Source organism: Somniosus microcephalus, chromosome 6 (assembly GCF_052327205.1).
Source record: "Somniosus microcephalus isolate GS21.2 chromosome 6, FLI_Smic_1.0, whole genome shotgun sequence".
NCBI lineage: Eukaryota > Metazoa > Chordata > Chondrichthyes > Squaliformes > Somniosidae > Somniosus > Somniosus microcephalus.
The window spans coordinates 92,934,058-92,957,347 of record NC_140992.1 but is presented as its reverse complement, the minus strand read 5'-3'; the positions used below and the strand labels follow the sequence as shown (position 1 = coordinate 92,957,347).

The 23,290-nt window shown below is 43.8% G+C and overlaps 1 protein-coding gene across 1 annotated transcript in view; it reads right to left on the bottom strand.

Annotated features, from left to right (window-relative positions):
• Positions 1–326: 326 nt before the first annotated feature.
• LOC147115886 (integral membrane protein 2C-like) overlaps positions 327–23,290 on the bottom strand; it is a 58,267-nt gene continuing 35,303 nt past the window's right edge. Inside the window, exons 3-6 of the mRNA XM_085990539.1 lie at positions 4,244–4,435; positions 3,248–3,358; positions 2,438–2,588; positions 327–891 (exon numbers count right to left, since the gene is read on the bottom strand). Of these exons, the coding sequence (XP_085846665.1) occupies positions 800–891; positions 2,438–2,588; positions 3,248–3,358; positions 4,244–4,435 (546 nt within the window). The 3' untranslated portion in view covers positions 327–799. The remainder of the gene's footprint in view (positions 892–2,437; positions 2,589–3,247; positions 3,359–4,243; positions 4,436–23,290) is intronic.

Genomic DNA, 23,290 nt, shown 5'->3' with positions numbered 1-23,290 from the left:
TGTGTGTGCAGCCTTTTGGAATACAGTATAAGGCTCTCGAGTGTAAGTTGCAGCTTGAATGTATCTCCTGCTGGAGTATGGGCATGATGAACATTGCAGAAGGAAAAATGAATGATGGGCCTGTTCTTTGAAACAAAAACATGCTCTGCACTCAATTTGGTTCTCAGCGTTCTATATGGGTTCAGCACAGTAGGGCTGAACAGGACAAATTTCTGCAACTGTGTGACCATGGGCATTGCACCCACAACATGTCTGACAAACAGCCCACATCTGCACTGAAGAAACAGTGAGAGGGAGATGGAGACAAGAAGAAACATTTGAGCCCATTTTTGAATCATCAATTTTATTTTCTTAGGCATGTTATTTACTGTTATGCTGCATTTACAACCTAAATACACACAACATTCATTTTTGGCTCAGATGTACATTTCTCTTTTCTAATTTTGGTTGAATTAATAGTTTTGTTATTTTCAACTGAAACTTTTTGTTGATGCTGTGAAATATAGACTCCCAATTCAAATTTTCAACAGATTCAGCCATGCAGTGTTAAAGGAGGGAAGGAGAGGCTATCCTTTGTGTTCTGAGTTATTCTTCAGCATAAAGGCATGTAAGACTGTAAAAAGCAACTAATGCAATGTTAAAATGCAACTGTGACCACTTAAATAGCAGCATTACAGAATCACAGAAACGTGAACAAAAGTACAGGAAACTAATACATTATTGACCTTGAGTGCAAGAGTGAGTGCAAGCAGCTGTGCCTTGAATAACACAGATACTGTAAGCTATTGGCTCCATTACTTCAGTCCTTTTCGCAGATGGATGTTTCAACCACAAATATGTTTACAAAGTGTCGTATACGTTGGCAGTTCTTGACATCACGCTTCTCAATGGCTGAAACAAAAGTGAAATCATTACTGGTACATTCTATAAATGCACATGTCCGTCCATGGTTCAATTTAAAGAGGAAGATTTTTTAACTTTAATTATTTTTTGAACAAATTATTTTTGCACTATACTCATCTTTTTCATATTTTCTCTCCTGTCATTGCACACAGTGATCAATATTGAGTGTAGTCACTGAGTGAAGCAGGGTTAGATAGCAGGGGTAAATTAGATCAGGGAAGGCAGATAGAATTCAGTCCCCACTTTAAAATCCTACATTCTCTGTTTATTTATATTTACATTATAAATTCCTATGTCCACATCTATAATGGAAACAGCCTGTGTAAAATGTCATATTGTAATTACATCCTCCCACCAGTGATGGTGCTAAGGGAGAATATGACAGTTTAACAAGGTTACACAGTCATTTCCCACTATAAATGTGGACATAGAATTTTTTGAACAAGTTGCCAGGAAATGCATGCAGATGTAAAAATTTTCATATACAGATTATATTGTTTATATGCTTTTTTGCTTCATTAAGCGATCAGATTGTTTCCCCATAGTAACAAATACATTTTCTGTTTAAAGATCCAAATTTGTTATTGTGAACACGCTCATTTTGTAGTTGTCCAGACTATACATATTATTACTGTATAATCAATTTAAAGAAACACAGTCATCATATTAAATTTTCTTGCGAGATGGTTTATCACAACTCTCAATGATATAACTGGCCTGAAACAGTATGATCATTTGCTCTGCTCATTGCCCTTAAGAGAAAAAATGTGTTGAAGTTGTCCCATATTTCATCTCTTTGTGTGTGGTCAGAGCCACATGAAGGCTTCATGGTGCAAGCTGTACCAAGAACTACTCTTACCCTGAGTCTTTCCCGCTGGATAACACAATCTCTTTCATTGTCCTTTCATTTCACCTCCCCACTTTTCTCTTAGAACTGTGAATTCAGCCTGAAGCAATGGCATTTGATGCTTCATTTGATACTGTGCCAGCTTCTTTCAGTGTATTACTTAAAGTGTGATATTTACTCAATAGGAGCTCACGCCGGTCTGGCTGATTCATATTTTTACATCATGCTTAGGTCACTGTGAGGCTATATCAGCTGTTAAATGTAGCACTGTCCCTATTAGGCCCAGTCAACCGCCAATCAGTTTCATTTCTCTACTTGTCAATATTTCCAATAAGGGTGCTTCAACAAAGTGGAGTTTGATTCTAAAGTTTTAGTCAAAATACTTATCCCTTCAATCACAATCTTGTAGTCACACGTTGAATCAGAGTGGTGGCTAGTACTTCAGATCTATTGACTGTATTTTAATGAGTTTCAGCAGTGCTTGACATTACTGTCTCACGCAATAGTAGAGCTATTACTTTTGTGGAGGAAACAAATAAAATTAAATCACCCATAGCTCCTTATAACAAATTTATCTGCTGTCAGCTGAGCTCAGATCAGCACTCATGTCTCAGGTGAGTGCCATTCACCTTGAACGAGACTGAGAACCCACACTGGGAGCAACAGTGTAAAAGTTGCAGGGCTTACTTCTCTTAACATTCCTGCGTTTCAGTTTGTAGGTTTCTTTTCCATTGCACAGCCTGGGGATAAAGGTACCCAGTTGCTGCATGTTGCTGATTTGTTCTGTGACTTCCATCTCCTCCTGAATAACGTAAGTCTGTGGCAGGTAGGTTCCCTTCTGTGAAGATTAATGATCTGAATGTTAACTCAAAAAAATGATAATTGCACATTGGGACAGTCTGTTCTCGAGTTAGCACCCGTTTTTGTACTTGGAAGGAGGGGGAAATGGTCCCTCACAGCTTTACTTTAATGAAGTCTCTCATCCTGTGTTTGTCTCCACGCAGGTGACATTAACAAGAAACCTCATCATAAGCATCATTTACTAACAGGGGTGAGGAACCATGACAGGTAAGGCAGCAGCGAAAATAATCTGGGGAATTAAAATTGCATTTAAAATAAATAGTTCCCGCATTTTCTGTTGTTATTTTGGATTTCCAGCATCCACGGTATTTTGCTATTGTTTTAAAATAAATAGGTTGGTGCCAATGTTAAAACAATGAACAAAGGAATTTCAATCGAAGGTATTAACACGTTTGTTCCACAAATCTCTCAGTACAATTTCGCTCCTCGGGTCTTTTGCAACATCAGGGTAGAGTTTCAACTTGCTGCCCGGTGTAAAATTGCCGTTGCAGATCAGCTGCCCGTTATCGAAAGCGCTGATTTAAATTTCCATGCGCTAAGTTGAAAATCATTATTACTAAATAGAACATTTCTCATTTATACAGTATTCAGATTAAATATTTAACAAGTCTTAAAGCACAAAAAAGAATTACTTACCTTAACGTTGGCAAGCAGTTCCCAGAGATTGCGAGGCGGCATTACAATGGTGGTGTTGAGTTCAATGACGTAGCATTTATCCAGAGAGAGGTCATGGTAAGCAGTCAACCTCTACAAAAAAGCAAATATAGTTTCTATTTTGGAAATTATTTTCCCTCCTTTTCCCACATTGGTCTCTCTGCACTGTAGGTTGGATTTAACAAATTCACCCTCCCAGTGTAGAATTTAATTATTAGACAGAAAAGTCTTCCTGTGTTACGCCACACCTAAACTCCTAACATGCGTTACTGAGACTCGGAGTTCTGCATTGGGAGTGCAATTTTCTAAGATGCCTTGTGACATGAATCTTGTCATTCATGTGGAAATGACTTATGAAGTAATACTGGGTGGCCTGTTGGTGGCACTGTCCAGGGAGAGTATAAATACTCGGGCATGGGCCCAGCTTGCTCAGGAACTAGTGAAGGACACAACTAGATCTCCATGTTGAAAAACAGTTGATTAAAGCTTTATACTCAGACTAAGTGCCTAGTAGTTTTCTTACGTCACCTTGCGTGTCATCTCAAACCAACGTAGGTGGACAACACACTCCTGGGATCCCATGAATGTTGCTCTGAAACCAGCTTCTAGTAAGTATTCTAGAACATGCCCACGCTTTGATTTTTCCCTTCCTCCTTGTGAGGAAGCACTTGCCCTTTGCTTAACATTTTAACGCACTGGGCTGAGTTTGGGAAATTATGAGGGGCCAAAGGATCAAAAATGACAGCGCATCTGTATCCCTCCACTGGGGCACAGAGCACTTGTAGCACCACTAATAAGCTTAGAATCAGATACTGTTTGAATTCTGGCAAGTAACAGCACACACTCCAACAATGATAATAGAATCTTTTTGGGTTTTTTTACTTGTTGCAATTATTTTTTTACATTTAACTTACATTTTTTAATAACTAAATTACTTACATGTTTATTATGGCCATATGTATCTAGGTCAGCACTCACCCGCTGGAAGTCATGGATGATATCGGCAGCATCACCACCTTTGAACTGGGGCACAGGGACATTGATCAACTCTACTTCATCCTCCAGGTAAATTTTTACATCTTCTTCCAGTTGCATCCGGGCTTTGAAGGGTGCGTAGGCCAAATCTTCATCGTACAGTACGCCGCAGTGAAACAAATTCTCCTGCGGGAGCTATTTAAAGAGTGGAAATAATTAAACTCTGAAGTCTTCAATATAGCTAACAGCCACAAATATTACAAATGTTCACCTTGGAGTCTCTGCCAGTTCCTTTCTAAATAAACACCTTGAAGGGAATATATCATATAACCTTTCCCTAATTTTTTTGGCAGCACAAGTCCACCCATTTGTGGACTGGTGCATTATGCTCCTTCCTGCTTTTCAAATGGAAATGCAGCTCAGTAGAAAAAGGGCAGGGTCTTCCTGGCATGTCTGGGCCCCACCCCAATTTCCACACTCACCCTCCGAAGACAATGGCATTTTTACACTGTCATCTTGAAGGAAACATGGGCCTCCCCCCACCCTAAATTTCAAAACGCAGCTTCAGCTACTCCAAAGCAAGAGTGATATCACTGCAGAAAACATGCTTTATGATATACCTATCAATTCATCCAATGAAAAGCGACGAGTTAAGAAAGTAACTATAGGTTTTTATTGGCTAAATAACAGAGCCCACCCTCATGGGCGATCGGATCCAACAAGGAGGAATACCAGCCAGTCGACCACCTTTATACCTGGGCAAGTAGGCGAAGCTATGGGCGGAGTCAGCAGTGGTCAGCCCAGGTATAACAGCGTGGCAAGAGGCGACCTCGTGTAGTGATACAACAGTGTAAACAGTGATAACCATAGTGTAACGATATAACAGTGATAACCATAGTGTAACGGTAGTGAACGATAACAGTGGTTTACCACATTCACCCCTTGTTTAGATTTGAGTCCGGCGGGGTGAAGTGTACTACCAGTTCGGGTATGTCAGTCTGTCCGGAGGCCTCGTAAGTCTTTCTGATCGGCGCAGCAGCGGCGGCGGTGTTGCAGTCTCCGGTGTTAATGCTGGTGTCTGCGTGGTTGACGAAGGCTCGTGGGGTTCCGGCATGCCGTCTACCTGGGCTGGATTTGGGGGGGTGGTGGGGGGTAACGGTGGTGTCTCAGGGGTGCCCGAGGGTGCAAGGTCTCATAAGGAGACTGTGTCCTCCCGCCCGTCTGGGTATGCCACGTAGGCGTACTGGGGGTTGGCGTGCAGGAGGACCACCCTCTCGACCAGGGGGTCCGTTTTATGGGCCCTCACATGCTTTCGCAGTAAGACGGGCCCCGGAGAAGTCAGCCAAGTTGGCAGCGTGGTTCCCGTAGTCGATTTCCTGGGGAAAACAAACATTCGTTCATGGGGGGTGGCGTTAATGGCAGTGCAAAGCAGTGACCGGATGGAATGCAGCACTGCCGGGAGGACTTCCTGCCAGCGAGAGGTTGGGAGGCCCTTAGACTTTAAGGCTAAGAGAACGGCCTTCCAGACAGTCGCGTTCTCTCTTTCCACCTGGCCGTTCCCTCGGGGGTTGTAGCTGGTGGTCCTGCTTGCAGCGATACCTCTCGCTAATAGGAACTGGCGAAGTTCCTCGCTCATGAAGGAGGAGCCCCGGTCGCTATGTATATAGTTCGGGAACCCGAACAAGGCGAAGAGGTCGTTCAGGCATTTGATGACCGTGGTGCTGGTCATGTCTGGGCAGGGGAAGGCAAAGGGGAAACGGGAGTACTCATCAATGATGTTGAGGAAGTACACATTACGGTCAGAGGACGGGAGGGGCCCCTTAAAATCGATGCTCAAGCGCTCGAAGGGGCGGGTGGCCTTGATCAGGCTTGCTCTGTCCGGCCTAAAGAAATGCGGTTTGCATTCGGCACAGGTTTGGCAGTTCCTGGTCATGGTCCTGACCTCCTCGATGGAGTATGGCAGGTTGCGGGCCTTAATGAAGTGGTAAAATCTGGTGACCCCGGGGTGGCAGAGGTCGTTGTGGAGGGTCTGCAGTCTATCAGTTTGCACGTTGGCGCATGTACTTCGTGATAGAGCATCTGGGGTTTCATTCAGTTTACCAGGCCGGTACAAGATATCATAATCATAGGTGGAGAGCTCGATTCTCCACCTCAAGATCTTGTCATTCTTGATTTTGCCCCTCAGCTTGTTATTAAACATAAAAGCGACCGAACGCTGGTCGGTGAGGAGGGTAAATCGTTTGCCTGCCAGGTAATGCCTCCAGCGTCGTACAGCCTCCACGATCGCCTGGGCCTCCTTCTCGACCGAAGAGTGTCGGATCTCAGGGCCCTGGAGGGTCCTTGAGAAGGCGGCCACCGGTCTCCCCTCCTGGTTGAGGGTTGCGGCTAGGGCGAAGTCGGATGCATCGCTCTCCACTTGGAAAGGGATAGACTCATCCACCGCATGCATTGTGGCCTTAGCAATGTCTCCCTTAATGAGGGAGAAGGCTGCGCACGCTTCTGCCATCAGGGGGAAGGAGGTGGACTTCATGAGGGGTCTGGCTTTGTCCGCATAGTTTGGCACCCATTGGACATAGTAGGCGAAGAGCCCCAGGGTTCTCTTCAGCGCCTTTGGACAGTGGGGGAGGGGAAGCTCCATGAGGGGGCGCATTCTTTCGGGGTCGGGGCCGATGACTCCGTTCTCTACTACGCAGCCGAGGATGGCAAGGCGCGAGGTGTTAAACACACATTTCTCCTTATTGTAGGTGAGGTTCAGCCGTTGGGCCGTACGGAGGAATCTTTCCAGATTAACATAGTGGTCCTGCCGGTCGCGGCCGCAGATGGTGACGTTATCTAGATAGGGGAACGTGGCGTGCAGCCCGTTCTGGTCAACCATCCGGTCCATCTCCCTTTGGAAGACCGAAACCCCGTTGGTGACGCCGAAGGGAACCCTAAGGAAGTGGTAGAGGCGGCCGTTCGCCTCGAAGGCTGTATACTGGCGGTCCTCAGGGCGGATAGGGAGTTGGTGATAGGCCGACTTAAGGTCGATGGTGGAGAATACCCGGTACTGCGCAATCTGATTGACCATATCAGATATGCGGGGAAGGGGGTATGCGTCCAGCTGGGTGTACCGGTTTATGGTTTGGCTGTAGTCGATGACTAGGCGGTTTTTATCGCCGGTCTTAACGACTACGACCTGGGCACACCAGGGGCTGTTGCTCCTCTCGATGATGCCCTCCTTCAGGAGACGCTGCACCTCACAGCTAATAAAAGCTCTGTCCCCGGCGCTGTACCGCCTACTCTTGGTGGCGACGGGTTTACAGTCGCGGGTGAGGTTAGCGAACAGGGAGGGGGGCGGGACCTTGAGGGTGGATAGGCCGCAGGTGGTATGCGGTGGGCGGTTTAAAGGCTGCTGGTTGTCGACTGAGTGGGGGGAGGGGTCCACCGTATGCCAAAGTAACACTTTGCAGGTGGGATTGGAAGTCCAGCCCTAGTAGGACGGCAGCGCAGAGCTGGGGCAGGACGAGGAGTTTAAAATTTTTATACTCCGTGCCCCTAACCGACAGGGTCACAATACAGTAGCCGCTGATGTCTGTAGAATGGGACCTCGATGCCATCGAGATCCGGTTGCGCGTTGGCCGGACAGTGAGGGAGTAGTGGCTCACCGTGTCTGGATGTATGAAACTCTCCGTGCTTCCGCTGTCGAACAGGCAGGTCGTGGCGTGGCCGTTTACTTTGATGTCCATCATGGACTTGGACAGGTGATGCGGGCGAGCTTGGTCCAGTGTGACGGAGGCTAGTGTATGGCTGAGCGAGCTGCTGTAGTCTGCGGGTGAGGTGGTGGTTGGGTCTGGCGACAAGGTGGCGGTCGACTGTGGTGGACAAAATGGCGGCGCCCACGAGGTTGAATAAGATGGCTGCCCCCACAACTCACATGAGGCATTGCTGGTGTTGGTTGCCTTGATCAAAGATGGCCGCCCCCACGACTCACACGAGGAGATACTGGCATCTGTGGCCTGGATGAAAGATGGCCGCCCCCACAATTCGCATGAGGCACTGCTGGCGTCTGTGGCTCTCCCCCTGCAGGCCTTAGCGAAGTGGCCTTTCTTCTGGCAATGGGAGCAAGTTGCGTTTCTCGCAGGGCAGCGCGTCCTCGGGTGTTTCGCCTGGCCACAGAAGAAGCAGCCGACGGCCCGATCGCGGGGGTCCGATGTTGCAGCCGGTACCGGGGGTGGCGGTCCCGATCGGTTCTGGGACGCCGACGCTGAGGTAGGTCCCGGAGGCGGCGTTGCGAGGGGTATTGCGGCCGGGGTCGGGCCGGAGTCCCAGGGTCGCGCAGTACAGTACCTGGAATACGCCTCGAGGTCCCGATGGGCCACTTCCAGGGAGCGGGCAAGGGCTGCAGCTGTGTTCAGGTCGAGGTCCTTTGATTCGAGCAGTCTTTGCCGTGAGTAGTCGGACCGAAGGCCTTTCACGAAGGCATCGCGGATATTCTCTTCAGTATTTTCTGCAGCCGTTACCGCTTTAAAGTCACAGTCCCTGCCGAGTGTTTGTAGCGCCCGTAAAAATTCATCTACAGACTCTCCTGGCTGTTGCGGGCGGGATCTTAGGAGGTGTCTGGCATACATAGAATTTACCGGGCTCCGGTACTGCTGTTTCAGCAGGTTGATGGCGGCCTCGTATGTAGTAAGGTCCTGTATGAGTGCGAATACTTTAGGGCTCACTTGGGCGGTCAGCACTCTTAGTTTGGATCTCTGAGGCACGCCGGATTCTCCCAGGTAGGATTCGAAACAGCTCAGCCAGTGTTTGAAGTCGAGGGCTGAGTTTGCTGCCTGTGGGTTTAGATCCAGGTATGGCGGTCGGAGGGCTCGCAGCCAGGCCGGCTGCTGTGGCTGTTGTAGCTGGGCGTCTGACGGTTCGTTAGACATTTAAAAAATTTAGCCAATAAAATTGATATACCTATCAATTCATCCAATGAAAAGCGACGAGGTAAGAAAGTAACTATAGGTTTTTATTGGCTAAATAACAGAGCCCACCCTCGTGGGTGATCGGATCCAACAAGGAGGAATACCAGCCAGTCGACCACCTTTATACCTGGGCAAGTAGGCGGTGCTATGGGCGGAGTCAGCAGTGGTCAGCCCAGGTATAACAGCGTGGCAAGAGGCGACCTCGTGTAGTGATACAACAGTGTAAACAGTTATAACCATAGTGTAACGATATAACAGTGATAACCATAGTGTAACGGTAGTGAACGATAACAGTGGTTTACCACACTTTATTATTAGTAAACAGCAACAGAAACAAGCTTCAATGCAAAGGAAAATGTGCGGCTGATCAGATCTCATTGGGTTCCCATCAGGCGGGTTAGGGTAAAATTAACTCAATGTGTTAGCAAGTCAACAAATACAAATACAGAACTCTTGAGCCATGCAGCATACCCAGCCCCAGATAGATAGAAATCGGTTGGCCTCACAGGTGCCCTAGGACCTGCTCATGAACCCCATAAGATTCGCAGAACCCAGTTTGAAAACCTTTGCCATAAATTTAAGTTCTCAGTCATAACCCAGTTTTTAGTGGATGATAGAACACAGCACAAAACTGCTCATAATCCAGCAACAACTGGCAGCAAATAGTCAGTCTCACTGAGAGATGGCACAAAGATGACTCATATGGGAGTTGGAAATATCACACTGGTGCAGGAGAAGGGACTCTTCCAAGTCTTAAGTTAAGACAGGCTGAGGAAGATTTTCACTCGTCCCTACTTATTAGCGACATTCTAAACATAGTGGAAAGATTCTAAAAGAATGGTTTTATGATTTTGATAGGAATGGCAACAAGAAGAAATCTTCCCACTTATGTTTATGATGCCACCAACACATATCAACACGGATACAAGGAGCTTTACCAACTGATGCATGTTATAACTTACCAGGGAGTGCTTAATGCTAATACTGTTACCAAAAGATGGAAAAATGTTTAATTTCTTAATGTTAGCATGCATACATCTGGATGAACACAAAATACTTTCTCTCCCTTCCAAAAAAGTTCTGATGACCAAATTGATGCTTTTGCAATTCAGAGAAATGGAGTCTCATCAATAGATGTAGGAGTTGAGAATTACAGTGAATTCAGTCAAGAAACAATGATATTATCTAGATTAATATGGATATATAGACAATACTTTGTTTATCTGACCAACATGAACTCAATCTAAATTTAATATAATTTCATTTGGAATATTTTACATAACCAGTTTCCTTACCTTCCCAGCAGCCTTGTGCACTAAAAAATAAGACTAATCCAAGAAAATACTGCTTATAACCGCAGCCTGGCAACCCAAAGATTAAAGTGCTGGAGCAGGCGGACACTCAAATCCGCCTCGCAAAAGTGTGATGATGCGTCATTTCTTCTTTTGTCAGTGAGATAAAGCATCTAAAAATAGCTCACCTCTATTTCATTTCACTTAGCTAAAAGTGATAGCTGTAATTAATTCATTTTATGGTTTTTGATCTTGTTTAAATCAGGGCTATTTAGACTTGAATTAGCCATCTACCAGGTGGACTTACTAAAAACTGTAACTGGATAATCTCAGCTTGCTAAATGTCACAACCACTGTGGCTTCAGTGCCACACATAAGAATCTAATTTACATACTTGCACCAAAGAACATATTTTGAAGAAACTATTACAGAATAAATCTATTTAGCTAGTCTTTTTAAGATAACAATCTTGACTTCCATTTTATACTATTCCTGGTCGTTGCCAATGTTTTACATTATTGCTGTATGGTCTGAAATATTTTGTTATGGTTTAGAATACCTTTACTAACCCAGTGAATGTCATGCATGTTGTATAAATCACTGTCTGTGTTACGTTCCATTTCATCATGCAACTAAAGTAATGAGGCAGATCACATTCACTTTTCCAAATGCGATCAATCATTAGATTTTGACTTGTTTTCCTGTAAAGGATTTTTATCTTAATCATATGGATTAACTGTCCACACTGTTCTGTGAAGTCGATCGTATATCTAATATAAAATCCAGTGTTCTTCAGATTGAGAATAGTCCTGCATGCACTGACTTATTATATAATTTACATTTACACTTGTAATGTCACATATTACAGAGAGAAAAGTTCATTAGCCAAGTTAAAGTACCAGTACATTGCTTTTTATTTTCTTTATTCACACTCAAATTTTTCTCCACAACTTGCCTTTCTACAAAGCCTTTTACCTCCATTTGATCCACTTCATCTGGGAATATAGACAAACTGTCCAGGCCGTGAAATTTTCATTCAATGCTACAAGTATTGCTCAATAACAATCAACAGACTAACTTGCAGTAGGCCAAGCAGCAGATCAGTTTTTGCCTCTAGCCAAGGCTGAACACTGCTATTTTTAGGTGCTTTACCTCGTAGACAGAAGATCTGACAAATCATTGCATTCTGACCAGAGAGATTTGAGTTCAGACTGGTTTGGAAGCAATCACTTTAATCCCTGAAGTACCAATTTGTGGTTATTAAGCAGTATTGCCTTCTACTAGTGCACAGGGCTACCCTGGGAAAGTGAGGGGGAATTGGTTATGTAAAGTATTTAAAAGGGAATGCCATTTTATTAATTTCAGATTGATTTCTCCTCCCATAAAGTATAATGCGTATATATCCTTATTAATTTGTGTAACTATCGACTTTTCTTTCAAGTAAATGTGGTCAACTAGGAGCTTCCAAGAGGACTGTATCTGGAAATAAGAGGTTTTTCATACTGGTCAGACTGCAATGTTTCGCATTGTGGAATTCAGGTTCATATTTGGAGTGGGAGTGTGGCACAGGATGAAGGTATTGTGGCTGCTGCCAGGATAGCTGGCATTGACATTGATGATTCACTGTCTGTGGTCACACACCAACTGCACATTAAGTGAGTGAGTGATTTTTAGCAAGTGTTGTACTTTGGAGCCTTTCAAAAATATTGAGGGAACTTTGTACCTGCCAGAACATTCCCTAATACCAAAGAACCTTGAAATGACTAAGCAAAACTCTTGCAGTAGCAAGAATTAGCACACAGCCACTCAAACTTCACAAACCTGACAGGTGCGAGTGATTGGTGAAGATCCCTTTAAATATCATCACTGTAGCCAGCTTCTGCATGCCACCTGAAGCTGTCGTTGTTTTCTCTAGCCAGTAAGAACCTTGGCTAAAACAAAGTTGGGAGGTCGGGCATCCAGTGAATGTTGCACACTCACTGACGTCACGATTTCCATCATGGCGAGCTCCCTGGCGATCAAGGTTACCGGCAGTACTACGGGCACCACCAATCTGGCATGCGGCGCTGGAACCGGCATCAGCTGTCGTTACAGCTGTCGACAGCACTTTAACGCCATCTCCTGCCGTTAACGTGTGAGCCACACAAATTTCTAGCCCATGGTATTTATCAACATGAGTCTGATAAATAAAGAATCTCATCTGCTGGTACTTTGTGTATTTCGTACCTTTATGAAAAAGTATTACATGCCTTAGAAAAAACTGTAGAGTCTCAAGTGTTTTAAAATGAAAGAAAATTTATGTATAAGGGAATGTGCATCATTATAGAACCTGTTGGGCAATCAAAGTTCTAGGATTTTGGTGTTTTACAGAATACATGGAAAATTGATGTCAATAGGTTATTCATGAAAAATCAATGTAAACTATTTTCCATTAAAAAGTTTCAACCCTTGAATTATACTGCATCTTGCAGTGCAGATAGCGTCAAATGAAAATATAATGGAATTATTGAAGTAAGATATTAAAAATTGGATTTAATAAGGTAAAACAAACCAGGATTCATCTGTAACACCAATATACAAAATGGAGGGAATAGGTTAATTCGTGCTCCGAGTTGAACAATAGAAGTCTGTAAAAGTTGTATAAACCCAGATAAGGTTTAAACAGGACTACGGGGTAACTGCTGAGAGATTAAAACTGTCAAAACAACCCCTTAGAAAGAGGGAGAGATATATGGGTTCGGCCACGCGAGTCGACACCTTTGCACTTAAGGGTTTGTTAAGTGTGAAGCTCAATAGGGTTCTATTCTTTTAACTAACTAAAGTGTTTTTGCTCTGCAGAAATAATTCAAGAGAGACAGAAAGTCTGCGGATTGCCCGCTTTGGAAAGATCTACTATCTTAGAGAAATACTTAGAAAGACCAAGCCATCTGACAACAGCAAATGGACGATCGTAAAGTAATAAAATTGAGGCCCGGGTCATGAGAAAGTAACAAGACCAACTGATAACGAAATGTGAGATTTGTAAGCGACTGGAAGAATGGAATGTCATGGTTTTATAATTACAATTTAACTATAATTCTGTATATGTTAATAAGCTTATCCCCGCCTTTAGGGCAGGGCCTTAAGTTTTGTATAACTGTGAGAACCTCAAGAGATTCGGTGGAGTTGGAGCCTTGTGTTGGGACGCAAGAGCCATAGCTCCCCAGGCCTGAATAAACCGTTTTTACTTCAATTATTGGGTCTGTCTTTCTTACAACAAGCCAGTGTTGTCGACTGTGTATATCACTCAGTCCACACTTTGGGGGCTTACATCAATTGGCGACGAGGATGGGATTCGCGTTCTGAACCAGACTCTCGGACAGCGTTAACCTAAGACGGGTGAGTATGTTTTAATTACCACCTGTAAAATTAGGGGTTAATCGCTGGCGAGACGGTGAGTCAGAATCGACGTATAAAAGAACTATAAAAAGAAAGACACCCTTAATTGAAGGCGGTTAAAAAGATAGGGATAAGGTGTTCCCTAAGCCGTATAGCGGCAAACCGACAGGGGCGGAAAACCCCGGGAGGCAGAGAAGTCCTCATTTAGCCGTAGGTAGGCGAACCGACGGGGCGGGAAAACCCCGGGAGGCAGAGAAGTCCTCATTTAGCCGTAGGTAGGCGAACCGACGGGGCGGAAAAACCCCGGGAGGCAGAGAAGTCCTCATTTAGCCGTAGGTAGGCGAACCGACAGGGGCGGAAAGACCCCTACCCCGGGGAGGCGGGAAATCCTCTTTATCCGTGAGACGGCGAAATCTCAACAATTGAATGAATGGGTGCACCGTGGTGAGTGAATGAGATAAAACCCTGCGGTCATAAGGAGGTGAGAACGGACAAGGGTGAGGTCTGTCCCCAGCACCTAGCCTGAGCCTGAATTAAGAGGACAGTAGTCCCACGTGACGGCCAGGATCAAGTAGGACGCCGGGAGCTACAGACCCCACAGTACCAAAACCTCGGGACTAAAGGGTTGGTGTGTGTCTAACGAAACGAAGTGACTAATAGAAAGCAAGAAACTAATGAAGGTGACGCTATGGGGCGAACAACGTAGCGTACAAACCTAATTCCTCAACATCGTGAATTATGCGTGAAACATAGCAGTTAGTTATGACTAAGAAGGTGGAAGAAGAATCCTCAAGGGACCTGGATTCTATAACCCGACTCCTGGAAAATAAAAAGAAACAGTGCAGAGAGCCAAAGGCTTGGTGGGGAGGAGCTAAAGATAAAGAGGCAACAGATAATGTAAGGAATTGAAACAGAAGGGAGAGATAAAGTAGGAAAAAGATCTAATTTGCAGGCGAACCAATTTGAAACCCCAGCAAAAAAAACAAACAAACAGGGATTTGGAAACTAGGGAAAGCTGTTGAGTCAGATTTAAAAAGGAAGGAAAAGATAAACTTAAAGCTTTACCAACATGGAAGTTATTAGCATCTGTACCAAGACAAGTAAAACACGAGATTTGCTGAGTGAAAGGAACCTTAGACATATGCTGAAATTACAGTTTGTATAAAAATGTGTGAGTGTGGATGTTTTCCTGATTAGGAATGTTTAAGAGGATTCAATATTCCTTTGTCTGAAAATCTGTCCGTTAAGAAAAAGAACTGTCTGCTGTGTGTTGTAGCTCCACCCACTTCTCTGTGTTAAAGTAAAAGCATTTAACCCCTTTGTCTTGTCGGGGATTTTGGAAGTTTAAGAATGTGCAAATAAGATTGTGCCCTCAGAATGAAAAAAACCTATTACAAGTTAAGTTAAGTTGGAGTGTAAAAACTGAGAAGAGCAACAAAAAGTTTGTTTAATGAAAGATTAAGTTTCAGTCTAAGATCTAACCTTGGAGTTATGAGGTAAATTAACCTATTAAAACCAGACTTTCATTGTGGCCACAGTGAAATTCTGGTTGATGTAAATTGGTGTAGTCCAAATTGAATAAGATAACTCAACTCCGCAAGAATATCCGATAGTGGCAGGTCCCTCTACAATATTTAATTGACTATGGTACTGGAAGCCTTATAGAAGGCGGGACTAGAGTTAAACCTTAGAAAGGTATAGGTAGGGAAGGATGAAGTAGTCTACCTAGGATACATAGTGACACAAGGGAAGAGACAAATGCCCAAAAACAGATGGGAGGGGCATTAGGACTGGCTGCGTGCTTTGATTGCTCGCAAGCTTCTAGGGATGGCAGCAGGAAGGGACCGCGCCAGAGAGGGGAGGGGGATCCGAGGGTGTTTGTTGATGCATTGGTAGGGGGCCGACAGTGCAAAATGTTAATAGACACAGGAGCCACAATCTCATTGACAGACTTACCCTTACCCCGAACGAAACTTTCAGTTAGTATAGCAGGAATCGGTGGACGAAGAATCAGGGCTTATAAGAGCGAAACAGTCTTACTAGAAATTGGCTATAATAATAATACCTACACAGTTGTGGGTATGCGAGAACACCGAAGGAACAATCCTAGGGATAGATATACTGCGAGAAGTAGGAGCTTTAGTCGACCCTAAAGCGAATGAAGTGTACTGGCCCCCAGATTATAAGTCAAACAAACAGGCAGGCCCGGGAAACAAAGTAGAAATGGCCCAGCCTATACAGGATTTGATCAAAGGGGGGTAGCCAAAGGAAAATGTGTAAACCTATATAGATAGTCGGAATGCCTTTGGGGTGGTGTCTGATTACATGATAGCGGGAGTAGGCAGGGATATATGACACCAGGAGAAGACCCGTAAGAGACAAGAATATAATCAAAGAATTAGTAGGAACCTCTCTCCTACCCAAAGAGTCCGTAATAATAAATTAAAGCACACAAGAGGATGGGCAGCTAAACGATCAACTGAGAGAGGGAATCTGACCAATGAAGCCCAAATGTTCATGTTGAATCAAAGTGTGAAACCACAACTGTCTTTCAGTCAGGGATGTTTTTTTGGGTTGCGTGAAGTGACGCAATAATGTTTAGCTCCACCTTCAAAAGCCTGCGAAGGAGTTAACCCTTTCCACTGACAGCTGTTTGAGTTCACCAAGTAACAACTTCAGTATTACTGAACAGAATTTAAAGATATTGGACATTATTAAATGTAAATTTCTTAATGTTGAGTTAATATTTCCCCACAGTGATAGAAGGAAAATTAGGATTTGATAAATGGAAGTTATCTTATAAACTAATTGCAGCACCGTCTCAAACGGCAGGGAGGCTGCTTGGGAAGCTGTCCTGTTACCCAAAGATAAATCTGGACAGATAGTTAGAGACATGAGGCCAAAGACCAACAGATTATACGGGATCGAGAACAGGATACACGGGACGACCAGAAGGAGGTCTTCGCAATAGATAGCAAAGTGATAGCAGAAATAATACCAGCCAAACCAGGGCTAGCACCCAGATGGTCAGGACCTTATGAAGTATTAATGAATAATGACACGTGCTCATGTAGATGGGTCTGGAACGGGTAAAGGAAGGTGGAAACACTGGACTCAGTTAAAAAATATATAAGAAAGACAATGAGTAAACCAGAGATGGTGCCCTTTTTGACAGAGTGAGGAGTATACTAGAAGATATAAAGAATGGGAAGGGGAGTTACTACATATATCAATGATAGGGCTGTGTATGATGATAATAGGCTGTGTATGATGATGATATTATATGCCATAGTTTGCATCTTCAGGTGTGTCTGGGGACAGAGCCACAGAACAAGAAATGAACCAGATGTACAGCATTTTGAACTGATAAAATGGATAAGAGCAGAATAATTCTAACTGGCTGGTGACGACCAGCCCCCTTTTTGTAATTACAGGAACATTGGACGTCCGGAATGAGATGGAGCGTCCTCGCCTTGATTCTAGGGATAAATATAAGTATTGCCATTATCGAGGGGGATTAGTAATAAGGAGAACACAGGATGAGGTGTATTTTAGTGTAGCACATAGAGTTACTAAGCTTGCCATTAATATGAGTACTTTTGAGATACAAAACAAACCTGGAACTCCCTGTGGGTAAAACAATTAGAGGATCCACAGGAGGAAAAAATCTATCTTACAAAGATGTAAGAAACGGGGAGTATTGGAAACGACCGGAGCAGGGTATGCGGCCGGGTTAGCAACAGTTAATAGCTTGGACATAGAAGGAGTAAACGAAGGAGTAGAAGAATTACAAGCAAAAATAGAGAAGTTACTAAAACAAGCTACTGGAAATAGCCAGCAATTGACACTGGCAGGGAAACCAAACAATAATGCAATTGTCGGGGGTGGAAGAGATAGTAGCCCCCCATGCAGAAACAATCAATACAATTATTGATAGACTTAATAATGCTTCTCGCCAAACCGATAAGGAACTAATATGTGCCACGTAGGACTCATGGATATTGTCGAATGCTCAGCATAACATGAGGCAAATAAATAATGAACAGATCCCTGATTGGATTACTAATAAGGATCTGGAACCTTGGATTGACACAAATAAAAGCCTATGTAAGGAATGTAAAATGGGACAAGTACACCGGGCCGGTGATTGTCTGACCCCATGGACTAAGATGATTGGCTTTGTACTGGCCATCCCACAATTCCCAGAAGGGACAACCCCGATACGATGTGATTAATATAGGAGAAGTACAAAGGGAAAGTGGGTTAAATATCATGATGTCCCTACCAAGACACTTTGGGAAAGGGATGAAGATAATAAACAGAAGAATAAAACCTAAAGGGGGGTGGTAGTGGATGGGTGCCACCACAAGGGAAGGACATGGGTGTGCACACACCCCCCCACCGAGGGAGACACATCCGAGTGCGGATTTGCGAAAATTACCAATTGCACCCTCGAGGTTCACCCAAGGGGATACACCGGACCCGGGTAGCATCAAGGAACAATGGGACCTGTTGTGTCACCACAATTGAACAGAAATATGAATATCAAGATATGGCTTATACCATTCCCCAAGCAAACCGTTGTATTGGTCTAAAGATACCTACACAGATAGGAAAACCTGGTCATTTGATAATATGGGACTTACTAAAAAGGGTTGAAACTTATGTCATACCAGAGCCAAAGGCAATTCCTAAGTTAGAGGAAGCTTGGCAGAAGTTACGGCAGGAAACGAAGGAAATTTTAAGTACTATCATAAAATAGAAGAAGGCTTAAAGAAACAACAGAAAGACATTAGTGCAACATTAGAGGAAACTCACCCACTTCCTCATATTTTGATAATTGGGGACCAGGATGGTCGGGGACTGTGGGCGCCTCGGTGGTACAAGGCATAATGATATTCCTCTTGATTGTTATTCTGATATATTGTGTATTTTTATTTCTCCAGTGCCTTTGTGCCAGAATGAGTAAGGCCGAAAGTGGTGCGGTGAAGGAAGTAGAGCCTGAGGAGGGGCAGGTAGCGATGTTAAGAATGGACAACTCCCCTGCCTCTCCAAGGCAAATGGTGTGAGACGCGATGGGAAGCCCTGAAATTATGTGGGATTAATTGGGCATGGTAATTAAAGACCGGGCCGGCCAACCGTAAGATGGAGGTGGCAGAAGGAGGGTGGCAGAAGGAGGGTGGTGAATGAGGACTGGTGTGTGATGACAGTCTTGAATTGGCACGTCACACACCCCACGTGGGAATGAGGGACCGGCTTGAGCAGAAAAGCCTCAACCATTAGTGCAGGGTCTAAGGGGCCCCGGGAATGGTTACACCGGACGGAGTGCATAAAGGAAAGCCCACCGTAAAGGAAAGACCACCATACCACAGAGGGGGAAGTCGGCCTCCAAATTGATAAGATATATATACATGTATAACCTAAACTGGTAGAAGGCCAGGGAGTGCACGCTCTGGCAGACACCAGGAAGTGGAAATACATGTTGACCTGTTTGGAGCAATTGTCCAAAGGTCAAAAGGGGGGATTGAAGTAAGATATTAAAAATTGGATTTAATAAGGTAAAACAAACCAGGATTCATCTGTAACACCAATATACAAAATGGAGGGAATAGGTTAATTCGTGCTCCGAGTTGAACAATAGAAGTCTGTAAAAGTTGTATAAACCCAGATAAGGTTTAAACAGGACTACGGGGTAACTGCTGAGAGATTAAAACTGTCAAAACAACCCCTTAGAAAGAGGGAGAGATATATGGGTTCGGCCACGCGAGTCGACACCTTTGCACTTAAGGGTTTGTTAAGTGTGAAGCTCAATAGGGTTCTATTCTTTTAACTAACTAAAGTGTTTTTGCTCTGTAGAAATAATTCAAGAGAGAGAGACAGAAAGTCTGCGGATTGCCCGCTTTGGAAAGATCTACTATCTTAGAGAAATACTTAGAAAGACCAAGCCATCTGACAACAGCAAATGGACGATCGTAAAGTAATAAAATTGAGGCCCGGGTCATGAGAAAGTAACAAGACCAACTGATAACGAAATGTGAGATTTGTAAGCGACTGGAAGAATGGAATGTCATGGTTTTATAATTACAATTTAACTATAATTCTGTATATGTTAATAAGCTTATCCCCGCCTTTAGGGCAGGGCCTTAAGTTTTGTATAACTGTGAGAACCTCAAGAGATTCGGTGGAGTTGGAGCCTTGTGTTGGGACGCAAGAGCCATAGCTCCCCAGGCCTGAATAAACCGTTTTTACTTCAATTATTGGGTCTGTCTTTCTTACAACAAGCCAGTGTTGTCGACTGTGTATATCACTCAGTCCACACTTTGGGGGCTTACATCAATTATTTCAATAGTTTTTCACATGCAGTGCTATTAAATTGCCCAGATATCTCATCAGCAGTAATTGTAGCCCTGGGTATTCATTATGAGAACTATATCACCCTTTTCTAATGGTTCAATGGTGGCTATTGTTGTTAACAATGACTTATAGAACTGTATGTAATTCTGAAAGAGCTAATAACAACTTGCAAAGTTCTGAAACATACTGTTTACAAAGTTGTAATATGCTCCAGTCCTGAAATTAATTTCTGTTTCTATTTGTGTTTTTAACTGGTCAATGCTGGATTTATGTTTTCTTTTAAACTGGTCGAATTTACTGAATCCAGCAGAATGGGGAAAAAAGAGAACCACAATCCTCTGTAGGTGTAATTACTGAATAAATTGGTGGGTCATTGTTGAAAATCAAAGAAGCTGAAGAGTAAGTGGTACAAAAAGTAGCACATCGATTAACACAAACTGAAATCTTTAAACTGCTGTTCTACTTAACATTTAAACACCATTATAAACTGGGAAACAGCATCAAGACATTGACTTGGTTTGCCAGCAATTGTTAGTGTTTTTCTCCAAATTAACTAGCACTGAATCAAGAGATGTACATTGAAAGGTTTAACTGGAAGGTGCCAATTAGATGGCCAAAGGGACTGTGACATCCACTTATAAGGAGTTGATCAACATCTGAACCAAGAGAAATAGTCAAAATAAAGCCATGATATTTTTTAATGAAAAATGCAAAAACAAATCACTGTTTTTCTAAGTAATTAATGACCAGCTAATGGAATTGCAGGTATGTTCAGCTCTGAAATACATGATTTCTGAGGGAAAAATGGGTATGCCGCTCTTCCATTTGTGTCTGTCTTCACAAAAGAGAGGACCGATGCAGACATTGTACAGTAGTTGAGGAGTTTGAAATATTACATGAGATAAACATAATGAGAGAGGAATTATTAAGGGGTTTTGCATCTTTGAAAGTAGATAAATCGCCAGGCCCAGATGAAATGTATCCCAGGCTGTTAAAAGAAGCAAGGGAGGAAATAGCAGCGGCTCTGACCATCATTTTCCAATCCTCTCTGGCTACACAGAATCACAGAAACCTCACAGTGCAGATAGAGGCCATTCAGCCCATCGAGCCTGCACCGACACATATCCCACCCGATCCCCGTAACCCCTACACCAACACATATCCCACTCTATCCCCGTAACCCCACGTATTTAATCCCCCTAACACTAAGGGTCAATTTATCATAGCCAATCAACCTAACCCGCACATCTTTGGACTGTGGGAGGAAACCGGAGCACCGGGAGAATGTGCAAACTCCACACAGACAGGTGTGGTGCCGGAGGACTTGAGGACTGCTAACGTTCTACTGTTGTTTAAAAATGGAGAAAGGGATAGACCGAGTAACTACAGGCCAGTCAGCCTAACCTCGGTGGTGGAAAAATTACTGGAAAAAATTCTGAGGGACAGCATTAATTGTCATTTAGAAAGGCACGGTAATCAAGGACAGTCAACATGGATTTGTTAAGGGAAGGTCATGTCTGATGAACTTGATTGAATTTATTTGAGGAGGTAACAAGGAGGGTAGCGTGTTTTATGTAGTCTACATGCATTTTAGCAAGGCTGTTGACAAGGTCCCACATGGCAGACTGGTCAGAAAAGTAAAAGCCCATGGAATCCAAGGGAAAGTGACAAGTTTATCCAAAATTGGCTCAGTGGCAGGAAGCAAAGTGTAATGGTCAACTGATATTTGTGTGACTGGAAGGCTGTTTCCAGTGGGGTTCCGCAGGGCTGAGTACTAGGTCCCTTGCTTTTTGTGATTTCTATCAATGATTTAGACTGATTAAAAAGTTTGCAGGGGATACAAAAATTGGTCGTATGGTTGATAGTGAGAAAGAAAGCTATAGACTGCAGGAAGATATCAATGGACTGGTCACGTGGGCAGAAAATGGTAAATGGAATTCAATCCGGAGAAGTGTGAGGTAATGCATTTGGGGAGGGCTAACAAGGCGAAGGAATACATAATAAATGGTACGCTACTGAGAAGTGTAGAGGAACAGAGGGACTTTGGAGTGCATGCCCACAGATCCCCGAGGTAGCAGGACAGGTAGATAAGATGGTTAAGAAGGCATATGGGATACTTTCCTTTGTTAACCGAGGCATAGAATATAAGAGCAAGGAGGATATGCTTGAACTGTATAAAACACTAGTTAGACCACAGCTAGAGTACTGCGTACAGTTCTGGTCACCACATTACAGGAAAGATGCGATTGCACTAGAGAGAGTACAGAGGAGATTTACGAGGATGTTGCCAGGACTGGAGAATTTTAGCTAGGAGGAAAGATTGGATAGGCTGGGGTTGTTTTCTTTGGAACAGAGGAGGCTGAGGGGCGACTTAATTGAGGTGTATAAAATTATGAGGGGCCTGGATAGAGTGGATAGGAAGGACCTACTTCCCTTAGCAGAGAGGTCAATAGCCAGGGGACATAGATTTCAAGTAATTGGTAGAAGGATTAGAGGGGAGTTGAGGAGAACCTTTTTCACCCAGAGGTGGTGGGGGTCTGGAACTCACTGCCTGAAAGGGTGGTAGAGGCAGAGACCCTCATCACATTTAAAAAGTACTTGGATATGCACATGAAGTGCTATAACCTACAAAGTTAAGGACCAAGAGCTAGAAAGTGGGATTAGGCTGGATAGCTCTTTTTCGGCCGGTGCAGACACGATGAACCAAATGGCCTCCTTCTGTGCCGTAAATTTCTATGATTCTAAGATTCCATTAAAAGGGGAATTTCAGCATAAACATAAATCAATAATCATGTTTTGTCAAGGGAAGGTCTCGGTTCCTGTAGTGTATGTGCCTTTAAGAGCCCCATGTGTACTGTAATGCCGGTAATGGCCACTCGGGCTATATAAGCCTGTATATTGTGTTGTGTCAGTTAGTTCCCCTCCAGACTTTGTTTAGTAAACACCTATGAAACCAACTCCTGTCTTCAGTGTCTCTATCAACACACAGACACAACAGTGGCGATGAATTGGAAACGGACTTACCTGCAATTCGGCAGCACCTCAAGGACATCGATTCCTCTGGCGTCCAAAGTTGAATA